Source organism: Cryptomeria japonica, chromosome 2, assembly GCF_030272615.1.
Source record: "Cryptomeria japonica chromosome 2, Sugi_1.0, whole genome shotgun sequence".
Lineage (NCBI taxonomy): Eukaryota > Viridiplantae > Streptophyta > Pinopsida > Cupressales > Cupressaceae > Cryptomeria > Cryptomeria japonica.
The window spans coordinates 318568677-318581938 of NC_081406.1; the positions used below are offsets into that span (position 1 = coordinate 318568677).

Genomic DNA, 13262 nt, shown 5'->3' on the forward strand with positions numbered 1-13262 from the left:
GCATACCTTTAACCATTTTACCGAGAGTGGGAAGAGCTTGAAAGTGTAGATGTCCAAGTCTTCTATGCCATAGCTCGCATGATTCAGGGGCCTCATGAATGAGAGCTTGAATTGGATTAGCTGCAAGCTTATATAAACTATCACATCTATTTCCAATAACACAAGCAGTTTTGAAATTAGATTTCTTAGACCAAGCAAGTACTTTCCCTTCAGAAAATGCTATTTGCAAACCCTTATCTTTTAAAGCAGAAATGGAAATAAGATTTCTTTTAATACTGGGTACAAAAAGGATATCACAGAGTTGTAAAGAAATACCAGAATCTAGTTTTAAAGAGGTAGTACCAGAACCTTTTACCAAGTATTGAGCATCATCACCGATTACCACATGAAGGTTGGTATCCTTTTCTATCAGATCTGAAAGATGCTCACGAAAACCTGAGATGTGTCTAGAGGCACCACTGTCAATTATCCAAGTATCACTGTCCGTAGGAACGTTGCTTTATAGAGCAGAGATAAGAAGATAGTCCTCATTTTGTTCAACAACTTCATTTAAATTGACTTCCCTTTCCTTAGGATCATTCTAACAATCTCTTGCATAGTGACCATACTTATCACATCTGAAACAATGAATGTGGGAGGAATCTCTTGACTTCTTCCTTGGATCATAGGAGGAGGATCTAAAATCTTTGCTTCTCTTTTCTTTCTTCCAATGTCCACCTTTCCTAGACTTAGCTATGAGAACATGATTATCATCTTTGTGAGAGTTCTTGAGTTTTCCTCTTACCTCAATTTGAGATTCCTCTTCAATGCAATCGGATTGAAGACGCTCAAAGTTGGGACGATCAGCTCTTCCACCAATGCTACGAATGAATGGTTCCATTCATCAGGTAGACCATTTAATGCAATCATGACAAGATCTTTATCTGAAATTTGGCAATCAAGAGTACTTAGCTTGTCCTTTAGTTCATTGATCTTCATGAAGTAGGCCATGATTGAGTCTTCTTCTTTCATTTTGATGTGAAGTAGCTGCTGCCTTAGAGCAAGAGCCCTGCTGAGGTTTTTGACTTCATACATCCCTTCCAAGTGTTTGATCATTTCCCTGGCAGAAGCAAATTTTGATATGACAGTGACAAGATGATTCTTGATAGACTCAATTATGATCTTCCTAGCCTTGAGGGAGTCTTTCTTGAACTGCTTCAGTTCTTCAACATCTTCAGGAGGGGACAACCTTTCTTCTTCTACGAATTTAAGCAGTTCATTCTCTTCCAGGATCAATAGAATACGGACTTTCCAAGCAGCAAAATCAAGGGCTCCATCAAGTCTATTTTCAGCCCTCAAACCTGACATTTTAATCTGAAAACAAACAACAACTAGATGCAACAAATGATTTACTGAAATCTGAAGTTAGTAACACCTTAGCTCTGATACCATGTTTAATTTTGTGACCCAGATTAGTAATCAGATTTTCAATATTTAATTGTTTGCTAACATTAAGTAAACTATAAACAAGTAAATGAAAGAATGAAAGCAAGTGCACAAGAGACCAACACAAATACCCTGGGAAAACCTCCAAGGAGGAAAAACGTAGCACTAAAGACCCACAGGTCAGATTATGTATTCAATCTTAATTGTACCAATACAATACTTAACTGGACTCTTCAACCTCTTATCAGATCTGCACCTTTTATCATATCAGATCTGCCCTTCTAATTACACCAAGTCTGCATCAAGTCTGCTCTCTAACAGAAATTAGGAACACCAAATGCCTTTGATCTCCTTGAATAAATTCGCCCAATTCTCTTCTCAATTTCGCACACTTAGTAGCAGAAGAATTTCGCTGATTGCATGAAGTATGAATGAATTGATTTGAGTTTGGCAATTGATCTTTATTTATATGAGCATATAACCCCAAGTCGGCCCTGATTAAATATATGTATTTTGGCGCCAAGTTAATTTAGTGTGGCGTGATTAATATAGGGCTGGTCCTGTTTAGGGGCACGTTACCCTTTTAGGTCCAGTCCTACATGTTACCTTAAGGGAAGGCCCCAGTCCGATAGGGGTTCGGATGTTGCCTTTAGGCAATCTGAACCCTCTTTCCTAAATACAAACAACATAAAGACCATTACAAAGCATTTGTAATGCAGTAGAGATTGTGGCACTTATATCTAATTCCTATTACAATCACACCAACAAATTTGATGAGAAAAAACACACAATTGCAATTATACATTCCCTTGAGTCATTACAAGTTGTCATTGAGACATAACATTATATAGAGATTTGTTGTTAGTTGTTACAAACCCTTACCCTTCACTAGATTGCATTCCTTCATTTGCAGCTTAGCCATTCAACATTTAATGCCCTAGAATAAATTGTAGACCTTCCTAGCCTAGAAAATTGGCTTGGTAACCAACTTGTTGAATATAGAATAAACCCATATTTATATTTTTCATGTAGGTGAAATCTGTGACCAATGTTTGAGGGTTTGCAAATTTGTGTTAAACTTAGAAGCCCTTGAAATGGCACGCTACAGAGGATGCCCATTCCTCTTGGGCATTTTTTCTCCCTGAATTATGCCTAAAATTACACCCAAACATGTCGGTGTGTACTTGCAATTCATGGAGGAATGTTTTTTCGGGACTTGCAAAGGTCTTTACAAATGCTAGTGAAACCTACAATAACAACCTTGAAAGGGCATGTGCCATTAACTTGGTAGGTAAAATGTCTTAGAGTTGCAGGTGGGTATGTGAAATAGTGGAATGCTACAAGTGTTTGGCACATAAAGCATTGTGATATTTCCATTCTTGTCCTTCACTACAATGTAAAATTCATTATATTTGTCTTGTTATTTGTTATGTCAGAGTTTTTTGGTCTTTCATGAACAATGTTGCACTTTCGGCAAGTTCGTGAACTTGCAAACTTGTTGAAATTTCGAACTTGGCCACTTGTCACTATTTGTTTCTTTTCTTTCTCTTAGGCATGTTGCACGTTTCTCACTTTGGTGAACAAAGTCACACTTTTGTAGAGTTTGTGAACTTGTGAACTTTTTGAAATTTAGAATTGGGTGCAACATAGTTTGTGAACTTTTGAATCCTATGACATCATGAACTTGGTGACTTAACTTGTTCTTTTTGTTAGGGTTTTGGGGACTTCGAAAATTTGTGAACTTCTTGACTTTTGCAACTTTGGATTTTGACAACTTAGATGAATGATTAAAGTATAAGGGGGAAAACATCACAACAAAAAGAAGGCAATTGGACATTGGGACCCATTCTAGCTCTCTTGGATTAGGTATAATTGATGGGAAAATAGGATAAGGGCACTAAAGTCAAGGACATGGACCAATTTTTGCAAACTTTGAGGCCTATAAATTGGAGCACTAACATAATAAATATGGTAGGAAGAGGGAGGGAGTAGAAATCCATCAAGAGAAGGGAGAGACAGGTTAAATATTCAAGGTACAATCACCAACAAAGTGAATAGTTGTATGTTTAGTGATAAGGAATGTTGTGGGAGGGGCTAGATGTAAGAGGTGAGAATCAACAAGAAAGATGAAGGTCATTGTGGCATGATCAATAAGTGAGAGCCGATGTGAAACAAGGAAACCTTGGATGTGGGATCTGCATGTAAGAACATCGTCCTTGACACTTGCATCGCCACTTGAGGAAAGTAGGTGAATCTATCAGAGGAGCCCATTGAGAACATGGAAGTTTGAAGATTCTTTCAATTGAAGAAGTCTCTTGTAGGCCATGATAATAGTATCTCATCAATAAAATTTCTTTGTAATTCAAACTCCTCAAGATCCATCTCATGAAGACATAGCTCATCCTTTGCAAGATCGTGAATTGGTGTTTGGAGGATCCTAGTGTGGGCATTAAAGTCACCCAAAAGATGATCTCTCTTGCTATGGAGTATTTGCATATCTCTTGATAGAGATCTAGGTAGGAGTCCCTATCAATGTGAACAACAAAAGGAGATGAGATAGGGAGAAGTAACACACCACAATGAAGACATCCCAAATGGGAAGAGGCCCCAATGAATCTAGAGCCACATGTATTTGGAGTAGACATTAGAAGCAACTAATGAAACCCTAAATATGAGATTATTTTGGATGAGATAGGCCAGCCATCAAGAACCACAAACACCACTAAACCTATGAGTCTCATGACAAAAGGTCAAGATCCTAAATTAACTATTAATAGGAGGGAGAGCCCATTTAGAGCTCTCATGAGTCTCAATGAAGAAGATGAGCTCATGGGAAGCAATTGAATCCTGAAAAGTACTAAAGAAGACTATAGAGTACCATTGTAGTTCCAATAGGTAATGGAGATGCCATTGTGTCTTGCTGAGACCCAAGGAGCTTTTCATGTTGACAATCGAGAGTGTGACCACCTAGAGGCAGGGAAGTGGGGGGGGGGTCACAATGATTGCTCTATTGTTCTGTGTAACAACCTACTTGTTCTCTTTCTTGGCAGCTACAACTTGGATACAAGATTTTCAAAGTTCCTCCGCCTAGAGTCTTCTAAGGTTCACATCTAGATAGATCTTTTGGAGACAATTCTCAACTTTCTTATACATTGAAGGCCAATAAAATAATTTTTGTGATTTTTGCAAGGTTTTATCTATGCTAAAATGCCCACCACAGGAATATGAGTGACTTCCTCAAGAAAAAATTGTAGATAAGGGGCTATGAGAATGCTAGTGAATTTGTACGCTCATCTAGTAAAATTGTAATTGAGGGAAGGTTCTGGTTCATCATTGTTGGTTGTTGGAAAGCTTCAACAATTGGACCAAACTAAGTATCCCTAGATTAGAGATCTTTCCACTCATTATAGGAGGCACAATGATTACACAAAATAGTAAGTACCTGGGAATGAAGTTGACTATGAAGATCTACCTTTTTGTTGGTGATGGTTCTTTAACTTGACCAACTCAAATCATTGACTCTAAGATCTGTTCAAATCTTGATGTTCCTGAATCTAAGACTTAAGATTTTAAAAACTAAATCGTTGGTAGTTAGTGTGCACAATTACCTCCCTATCAAGAAGATAAGAGCACCAATACATGAGCATTTGGACCAAAGTATAGTATTTCTTGTCATAGGTGTTGTAATTTAGCTTGGGTTTTGACAACATTTTGGAATGATAAGTCCTTGGATATCCTCTTTGCTTGAACAACACATCTATGACACATTGGGATCTTTAGCTTGTATGTTGTTTACAAGTTAGGTAAGCAAAGCTCTAGAGAAAAGAATCATTATTATTAGACAGCAAAAATGCTTGAGCAGTCTATAGGTTCTAGTGAAGAACCTTTTGACTACTATGCTTATGAAGAGGGTGGGCAACATGGGAATGGTTAGTTCGTCTTATAAATATTATACAACTAACAAACAACAATATTTAACTTATTAACAGCATTAGTGTCATGTCCCCTCCTTGATTGTTATATATAACCTAAATGGAGTAACTATTATTTATTAATTAATATAATATTTATCAACGAATGTTTATTTGAAATTATTAAATATTAATTTTTTAATTAATAATCATTTATCAATAATAATATTCTTGAAATATTTAAATTAATATTATATTACATAAATTATTTACAATCTGTCATGCCCCCCCGTATCAATTGATATGGTGATGTTTTGATAGTTGATTATTTATTTAATATACTTGATATAGTAGTTGATTAATTATTTATTTAATTTAATATATCTAAAAATAATAATAATTACTGATTGATTATTCATAAAGGAGATACGATATAAGTCATGCTGAGGATAAAGTGAGTGGAGGAAATGCAATTTCATAATAATGTGATTTTTAATAATCACACAACCTGACCAAAGGCAGCATGTAATTAAGGGAAGGACGTGAGATATACAAACGAGAGATGCGATTTGGTTAGTTTGACAAGTAAATTAATATCATTTAGTGAAGGATGTGATTATTGAGAATAAATCCTACCAATGAAGGGACATGGCTTTTGTTGATTGTAACTAGGTAGAATGCGGATTCCAATTGCCTTAAGGCAACATTGGAATCCGCCAAAGGCTGGGCCCTTCTCTCTCCCCTCTCACACGCCACACTAAAGGGGAAACATGTTCCCTCTAATAGGGCCGACCCTATAACTAAAAGACACATGCCACTCAAAAGGGAAACATGTTCCCTCTAATAGGGCCGACCCTATAAAACAAAAGTAATAAAATAAATAAAAAGAATCAGCACCAAGCCGACCTCAAATAGGTCCTCGTGCCTCATATAAATAAACAACTACTTGACCTCATTCGGATATCATATCATTCTACACATCATGCGAATTAGCTCTCAAGTTGAAGCGAAAATAGTCAGTTGTCTGCTGTGCTTGAATGCGAATTACATCTGCTGCCAAGGTGTAAACTTTAAGTGTGATTATCTCCAGGGAAAGGTGTGAACTACTGTCAAGTATGAGGCGTCCAAAAGTGTAGACCAAGTTACTGGTTGGTGAAGTCAAAAGTGCAGATCTGATATTGATTAGTCAACTACATCAGCCCTAAGTGTGGCCATATCAGACCTCTTAAAGAGGTAAGTGTTGTAATCAAAATATTGTGTATAATTCATAATCAGATCTGAGGATCTCTTCTTGCTGGGGTTTTCACAGGGTAATGTTGTCTTGTCTCATTTTGTTTGCTTTTGTCATTTACTAAGTTGAAATCTATAACTAAAATAATCTAATTCTAGTTACTAAATCTATTTTCTGAGTTTTTCTGTTAATCTGAAAGTAAAACTAACAGCTTTAATGTTAGATTTGTTCAATACAATTAGATGTCTTCATCAAGCAACAATAGGAAGAACAATTCAAATGACATCCTTCTTTTATCATTGATGTTATGGGAGAACACATCACAACCTCTAATATGATTAATAGTAAGCTTGTTGCCATTCTAATCTTCTTTGATGACATTCCTAACAGTTTAGTAGGAGTTCCATTTGGAAAATAAGTAGTAGTATTCAAAATTTAGCCCACACTAAATATTTGCATGTTCATACTATGAAGCATTAGCCATCTCTATAAGAGTTTTGTCCCTTCTCTTAACAATGGCTTTCTGTTTTGTTGTCTAGAAATCAATATATAGTCTCTTAATGCTACTCTGTCAATAAAGTTGCCAAAGGCATCACTAACGTACTCTTTCCTTTATTTTCCCAGAACATTTTTAGGAACTTACCACTCACTTTCTCAACGACTGTAAATTCTCAAATTATCAAACATATCATCTTTATTATTTTGAAAATAGCATCAATAATGGTCAACATAGATATTTCACCAATAAGAGTTTGACTTGTCCATGGGTCTATGAGTTTACCATGCATCAAATGAAGTGGATGATTTACTCTTTATTTTGTTCCCTTGTCAGACAAACATATCCTTCACAAACACCCTGGTTCAAATAAATATCTGAGAGACCACAAATCATATTCAACGTGACAACTTGAATAAAGATTGCAATAATTGGTAGTTCCTAGTTTCTCATGTTGTAATCTTCTAGTATCATCATCATGGACAAGAAGCACATGCACTATGGCAGCCATATACCTATGGCTAACTAATTTGTATAAATCATTATCAACATCATGAGAAGCCACAATCCTATAATTATTGTTCTCCTTTGATTTGCAGCTACAGTCACAATTAGGCATTATTGACCCTTACAAAATTGAACCTTTTCATACTGAGTAATTTGGTAAACAAATTATGGATTCATCTTTCAGCAAGTCGCAGACGTCAAACTACTAAAGACACTAAAGACATGATGCCATAGCTTGCCACAATTCAAAAGGCTGCCTTTGGTTTTCAATTGATTTCACCCATTTTCATTAGTCTTCAATTCTGCAACATTTCAAATAAAACATTAATGGTTTCTCAAGAAAAAGAATGATATAAAAAACTTTTTAAAAGAGATTTTAGCTGTCCATATGTAATTAAGGTATTTTTAGATTGCAATTTTGATCTTTGTAAGGCCATATGAAGAGCAGGGTTGAATGCAGGAGAAGTTTCATTCCTAATTTTAGCAAATATTGGGCACATTTTTTTACTTCTATCTAGAATTTTGAAAAGTTTCTTGACAAGTACCATGCTCTGAAGCTGCTAGACACAATTCTGGGAAGGTCTGTTTCAGGGCCATTACCTGCACCATCTTTCTCCTTTAAAGGATTTGAGTTTGTGCTGGATGAGGAAGGCTGTGAACCTGGTAAAATGTTTCTCACTATCTAAGGATTGCCAATACCTGTAGTACTGATTGAGTAGGTGAGAAGGGATATGCATTTCAAATTTTCAAGGACTACAAATAACCACAGCTGCTTCATCAAAAAAGCATATGTAGGCATGCTGCAGGAGAACTTCTTTGAGTCCATTTTCCTTCACCTGGATTAAAAATTGGATTTACCTGCCTAATGTACTCTTCTATCTGAAGATTTTATCAGAGGCATTTACTGTTCGAATTGAAATTCAGAGCTAGTGATTTAGGGCCTTGATTTGGAATTGGTAAACTAAGGAAGTTTTCCTTAATCTAGATAGAAAAAGGAACAAGAAAAATCAGACTATTAAATCACTTGGACAAACTTATCAGTGGAGATTCACCAGGATGCAATCATATTTTGTCTGATCAATTTTCTTAGGTCAGGAAGCCCAGTTGTAATATGAAGTTTTTAGCACCACTTTATGTTAGAATGTTTTATTGCTTGGCAAGACCTCTTTGTATTTGTTATTTATTGAACTTATACATCTTGTTTTAACTTTCAAGAAGAAAAAATAATACTTGTGTTATATGCTCTCATTATAACACTAAATTGACTAGGTTTTAGCCCAGATCAATTTGTCCAACTATTCTACATGCTCACCTAAGCTTAATTATTAACTTTTGGAATCTATTCTTGTAATCCTATCTGATCGAGAGATTTAGAGCAATTATAGATAGTTACTTAAAAATTTTAATGCAACCATTTCGTGTCATCATGAAAGGAAAGGATAAAAAAAGACTATTGGTAGTTCTCTTTCCAGTTTTATGTCAGATTCGCAACATATTTCTTTGTTGATTTCAATTTTTTTTTAATTTACAGATGGAAAGAATCTGCAGAACGTTTTGAACATGTGTTTGATCAGACTCAAAGAGGCTCAAAATCAAGATTGACTGGCATTCCAGTTCACTATCTCTCAGGGAACCATGATATTGGTTATGCGGGGTTTCATTCCCACAAACGAGAGGTGTGTTTATTTGAGTTCAAACTTTGTCTTCTTTGAATGGTTGTACCCACTGTATCTGAGGTATAATGTTTTTGAATTTCTATTCACTAACAGTTTAATTTAAAAGTTTTAGGCATCAATTTTGAAATTAAGGATCTTCTTATATGTTTTAATGGTAGTTAATCTTTTTATCTTGCAAGAATCTCTCATCTTATGATTACATGCACTACAAGAAATGACAAATATGAGGGAGCATTTTTTATTTGTAGTTGTTATCTGATTTACCATGTTTATATTTGTTTTTGGAGAATCCTATCATGTACTGATCTCCAGTGTTCCTTATCTTAACTCAACAGGTTATTGAACGATTTGAGAAAGTGTATGGAGAGACTAATTATCGGATGAAGATTGGAAGTGTGGAATTTGTTATCGTTAATGCTCAGACTCTTGATGGTAACATTTCTTTGTGCTTCATATCGTCAGTTTTTCCAAATGTAAGTGCAACAATAAACTGTAATTAGAACAATTTTAAGACAAATAGCTAGTCAATTCACATGAAAGTAAAGTTTGAGATTCGCTCTTACTGATTTTGCAGCAAGGCTAAGTAATTAGGACATGAGTGCTGGCCAAACACATGGATCCTGAAAAAATGAACTTTAGGAACATAGTTGAACTACTCACCAAAAGCAAAACCTCGCCAAGGCCTGAAATTTTTTTTTGTTGAAAACTCGACAACTTAAAAAATTGCTTAAATTTAATTAGAAATGCATTTTTTTTTTGCAAAATTCAATGAGGAGATGCATCCAATGAGTCAATAAATGAGTACACAAAAGAAACAAGCCGTCTAGATATATTTGATTGATTTAAAAAAAAATTGGGTACAAAATGACATCGTCTTATGGAATGTTGATGGCTGATAGATTGAAACAAAATGAAATAGCAAATTGTTTTTGTAAAACTAAAAGTAAATACTACATCAAAACATTTTGCATCTTCCTCTTCCCAACTCCAGTGAAAACCAGGGGAGAGATAGAACTAGAGGGTCTAGTCCCAGGACTCCGATGTGGCCCTTGCACCTCGCCAAAATGAGGTTGAGGGTAGCACCCCTCACGGGGGTTTAAGGGTGAGAGATAGAGGGGTAGAGAGATAGGTCTAGATCTTGGGGGAGAGAGGAGAGAGTGAGATAGAGAATGTTAGAGAGAGGGGATAGAGGAAGAGTGATAGGGACATAGGTCTAAAATTTGGGGCAGTTAAAGTGAGTGAGATAGAGAGAGCGAGAGCATGCTAATAGGAGCCTACTGATTACTGAAATTTGATAGTCTGAAAATTTAAAAGATCTTCTAAAACCTAGAATTTGCATTATGACTTCTAGAGATCTGAAACCACTCTCAAACATCCTGTCAATATATACATGAAATATAACAAAGTATAAGTTTTCCTTTCTTATACTTAAATGTTATATTTCATGTATATATTCTGATGAAGAGAATGAGACTGACTTGAAAAAAAAATTTAGATAATTTTTTGATGTGTTTGGGCCTCTTCTTTTTTTTAATTTGTAGCTGAGTTTTTGCCAGAGACTTGCCGAGTTTTTGTGGAAAAACTCGCCAAGTTTTTGCTGAGTTTTTCCCAAAAACTTTGCGATTTTTTTGTGAGAGTTAATGGCGTAAATTCTTGCCAAACAAAAAAACTTGCGAGTTTTTCAAAACTCACCAAGTACTCTGCGGGTATTCCATCTTTGTTTAGGAACATGTGTTGACAACACAATTAATCTGTTAATCATGTCACTAGAAGATTATGCTAACAGTAAACCAATTATATTGAATCATTGATGGAGCAGTTGGCTTTTTCTTGGCTGTGGTTCTGCATGCTTTAGTAAGTGGAAGGAGAGGAGCTCGGAGTTCTTATCTCATGTGAAGGCTTGGAACCAGCTCTTTATCCTGCATATTTTGAAAAGGAATAAAAAATTGTTCACATGCAATAAGTATATATTGAACATAAATTCTTTTTCAAACAGAAAAAGGCTTGGAATTCATTGAGGAAAAATCTCCATATTGGAAGAACCCGTACCAAATAATTTAATAAACTTGCATGTTCTTCAACTTTCAGTGCTTAGACATTTCGTCAAACACTTGCCAGAATAGCAAACTGATACGTATTCTTGAATTAATGTTTTATGAACAGCTGAAACTATCTTCATTTGACATAGGCATTTTGTCAAACAATTGGCATGTCAGATGGTTTGGTTAAATTTTACAATTTATTGGGAGTCATGTGATAGAAAAACTTCATAAAATTAACTCCACAATTTCTGATATTGAGAGCAACTCATTTCATTCACAGAAATACAATGCAACAGATAACATTTTATATATAAAACCTTGTACTGCTGTTACAAAGAAATAATTTCAGAACTGAGATAATAGCAAATTTTAATGTGATTATTGTTGCTGACCTTTTGATATATTCCAATATCCCATTCAGCATTTTAAAGACTCCCCTATTCTTTCTCAAGGAAGTACGGCATTCCTTTCCATGGGTATGGCTGCCTTGACAAAGGTATGGCACCCAAATGACTTGTACGGCTGCAATGAAGTGGCATTTCCTTCCAGTATTTCATTGCTGACCTTTCTTGTCCTCTAGCGGCTGCAGCAGATTACATATTCTTGAAAGAAAACCTTACATAGTTATATCACCCTTCCTTTGCATACCATAAAGAGTGTACGACAAGTTTATGGCTGTATGGCAACTTTTAATGTATTGACAACACCTTGAATGTGTTGCAACTCCTCCTCCAAAGCTGTGGCAGGTCTGACATGCTATGTCCCCACTCTTTTGACTCCAATATGTGTTTTAACTTTTAAGCCACAAATGATAACAATTGATCCCTTTTGGAATGACTTATGTGCTCCATTAGCTCTCTTGATAACCGTGTTGGACTTATTGAGCCCCACGTTGGAAATCAAAGGTATTCAATAACCAGACTTAAGGCTTCAATTACCCTTCTTCCATGTGATGTGTGGTACGACTAGGAAAGACTTAGCTGAATATAATATTATTTTATCATCCAAGTCATTCGCTGATAATTATTTATACTTTATACTTTCACACCATGAGCTTACATAATTTTATAATTTGTTTACAAATCTCAATAAATTTTATATCTGCAAACTTGGAAAGATAAATCGATTTTCTCCCAAAACCATTATCGCAAACATTTAGCGCAAAGGCAACTCCTGTATGAAATTTCTAAATGGAATCCAATGGTTTTCATCCCCAAATCCCAAATCTTCAGCACATTGTTGATTCTTGATTGAAACTGCATTGCCTTTTGGGTTTTTGTCCATTAGGAAACCATTTCATTTTCGTCCCTCCAGTGAGAAATCTGGCCACAAGCACAAATCTCCAAAAGAGAAATAAACTATATTCAGAATGAACTCCTTCGTTCTCCTCAACCTTCTGTCATAGCCTTCTATGGAACTTTCTAGAAAATAATTATAAAATCACTTTTTAAAATATTAATTTTGTTTTGCTCATAAAGTAAATTTATAATATTTTATTTTGTTTTTATTTCTTGGCACAAGGAAAAGTCAATTAAAATAAAATATTCAACTTATAAATATAATTACTTAAATACAAGTTGTCCAAAATATTAATAAAACAACTTAATTTAACTAATTAAATTATTTCTTCTTTGGAAACTTGGGCCAAAAAATGGGGACATTACAATCCTCCTTTCCCAAAGATTGCTTGTCCCCAAGCAATCTGTACTTGTATGCCAATACAGGATCCCAAATCAATCTTATGAATGCTCCACCATGAACCCCTTGCTCCACTTTGATACAATTGAAAACTGACAAATCTATCATTTTGCCTTACCTTATGAAGTAATCCAATAATCATACAAATTCCCATATCTCACACCTTTGTATGATCATATATCTATGGCTACTTGATTGAATTCCATTGCTCAAAATTTTGGCATGCAAAAGCTGAAAACCACCCTACACTAACTTCAACAATGGTGATAGGCTGGC

General features: G+C 35.3%; 1 protein-coding gene across 1 annotated transcript in view; it reads left to right on the plus strand.

Moving 5' to 3' along the window:
- The window catches only part of LOC131027216 (uncharacterized protein C630.12), a 148468-nt gene that overhangs the window by 66154 nt on the left and 69052 nt on the right, over positions 1 to 13262 (plus strand). The window contains exons 4-5 of the mRNA XM_057957222.2: positions 9102 to 9246; positions 9582 to 9678. Coding sequence (XP_057813205.2) covers positions 9102 to 9246; positions 9582 to 9678 — 242 coding nt within the window. The remainder of the gene's footprint in view (positions 1 to 9101; positions 9247 to 9581; positions 9679 to 13262) is intronic.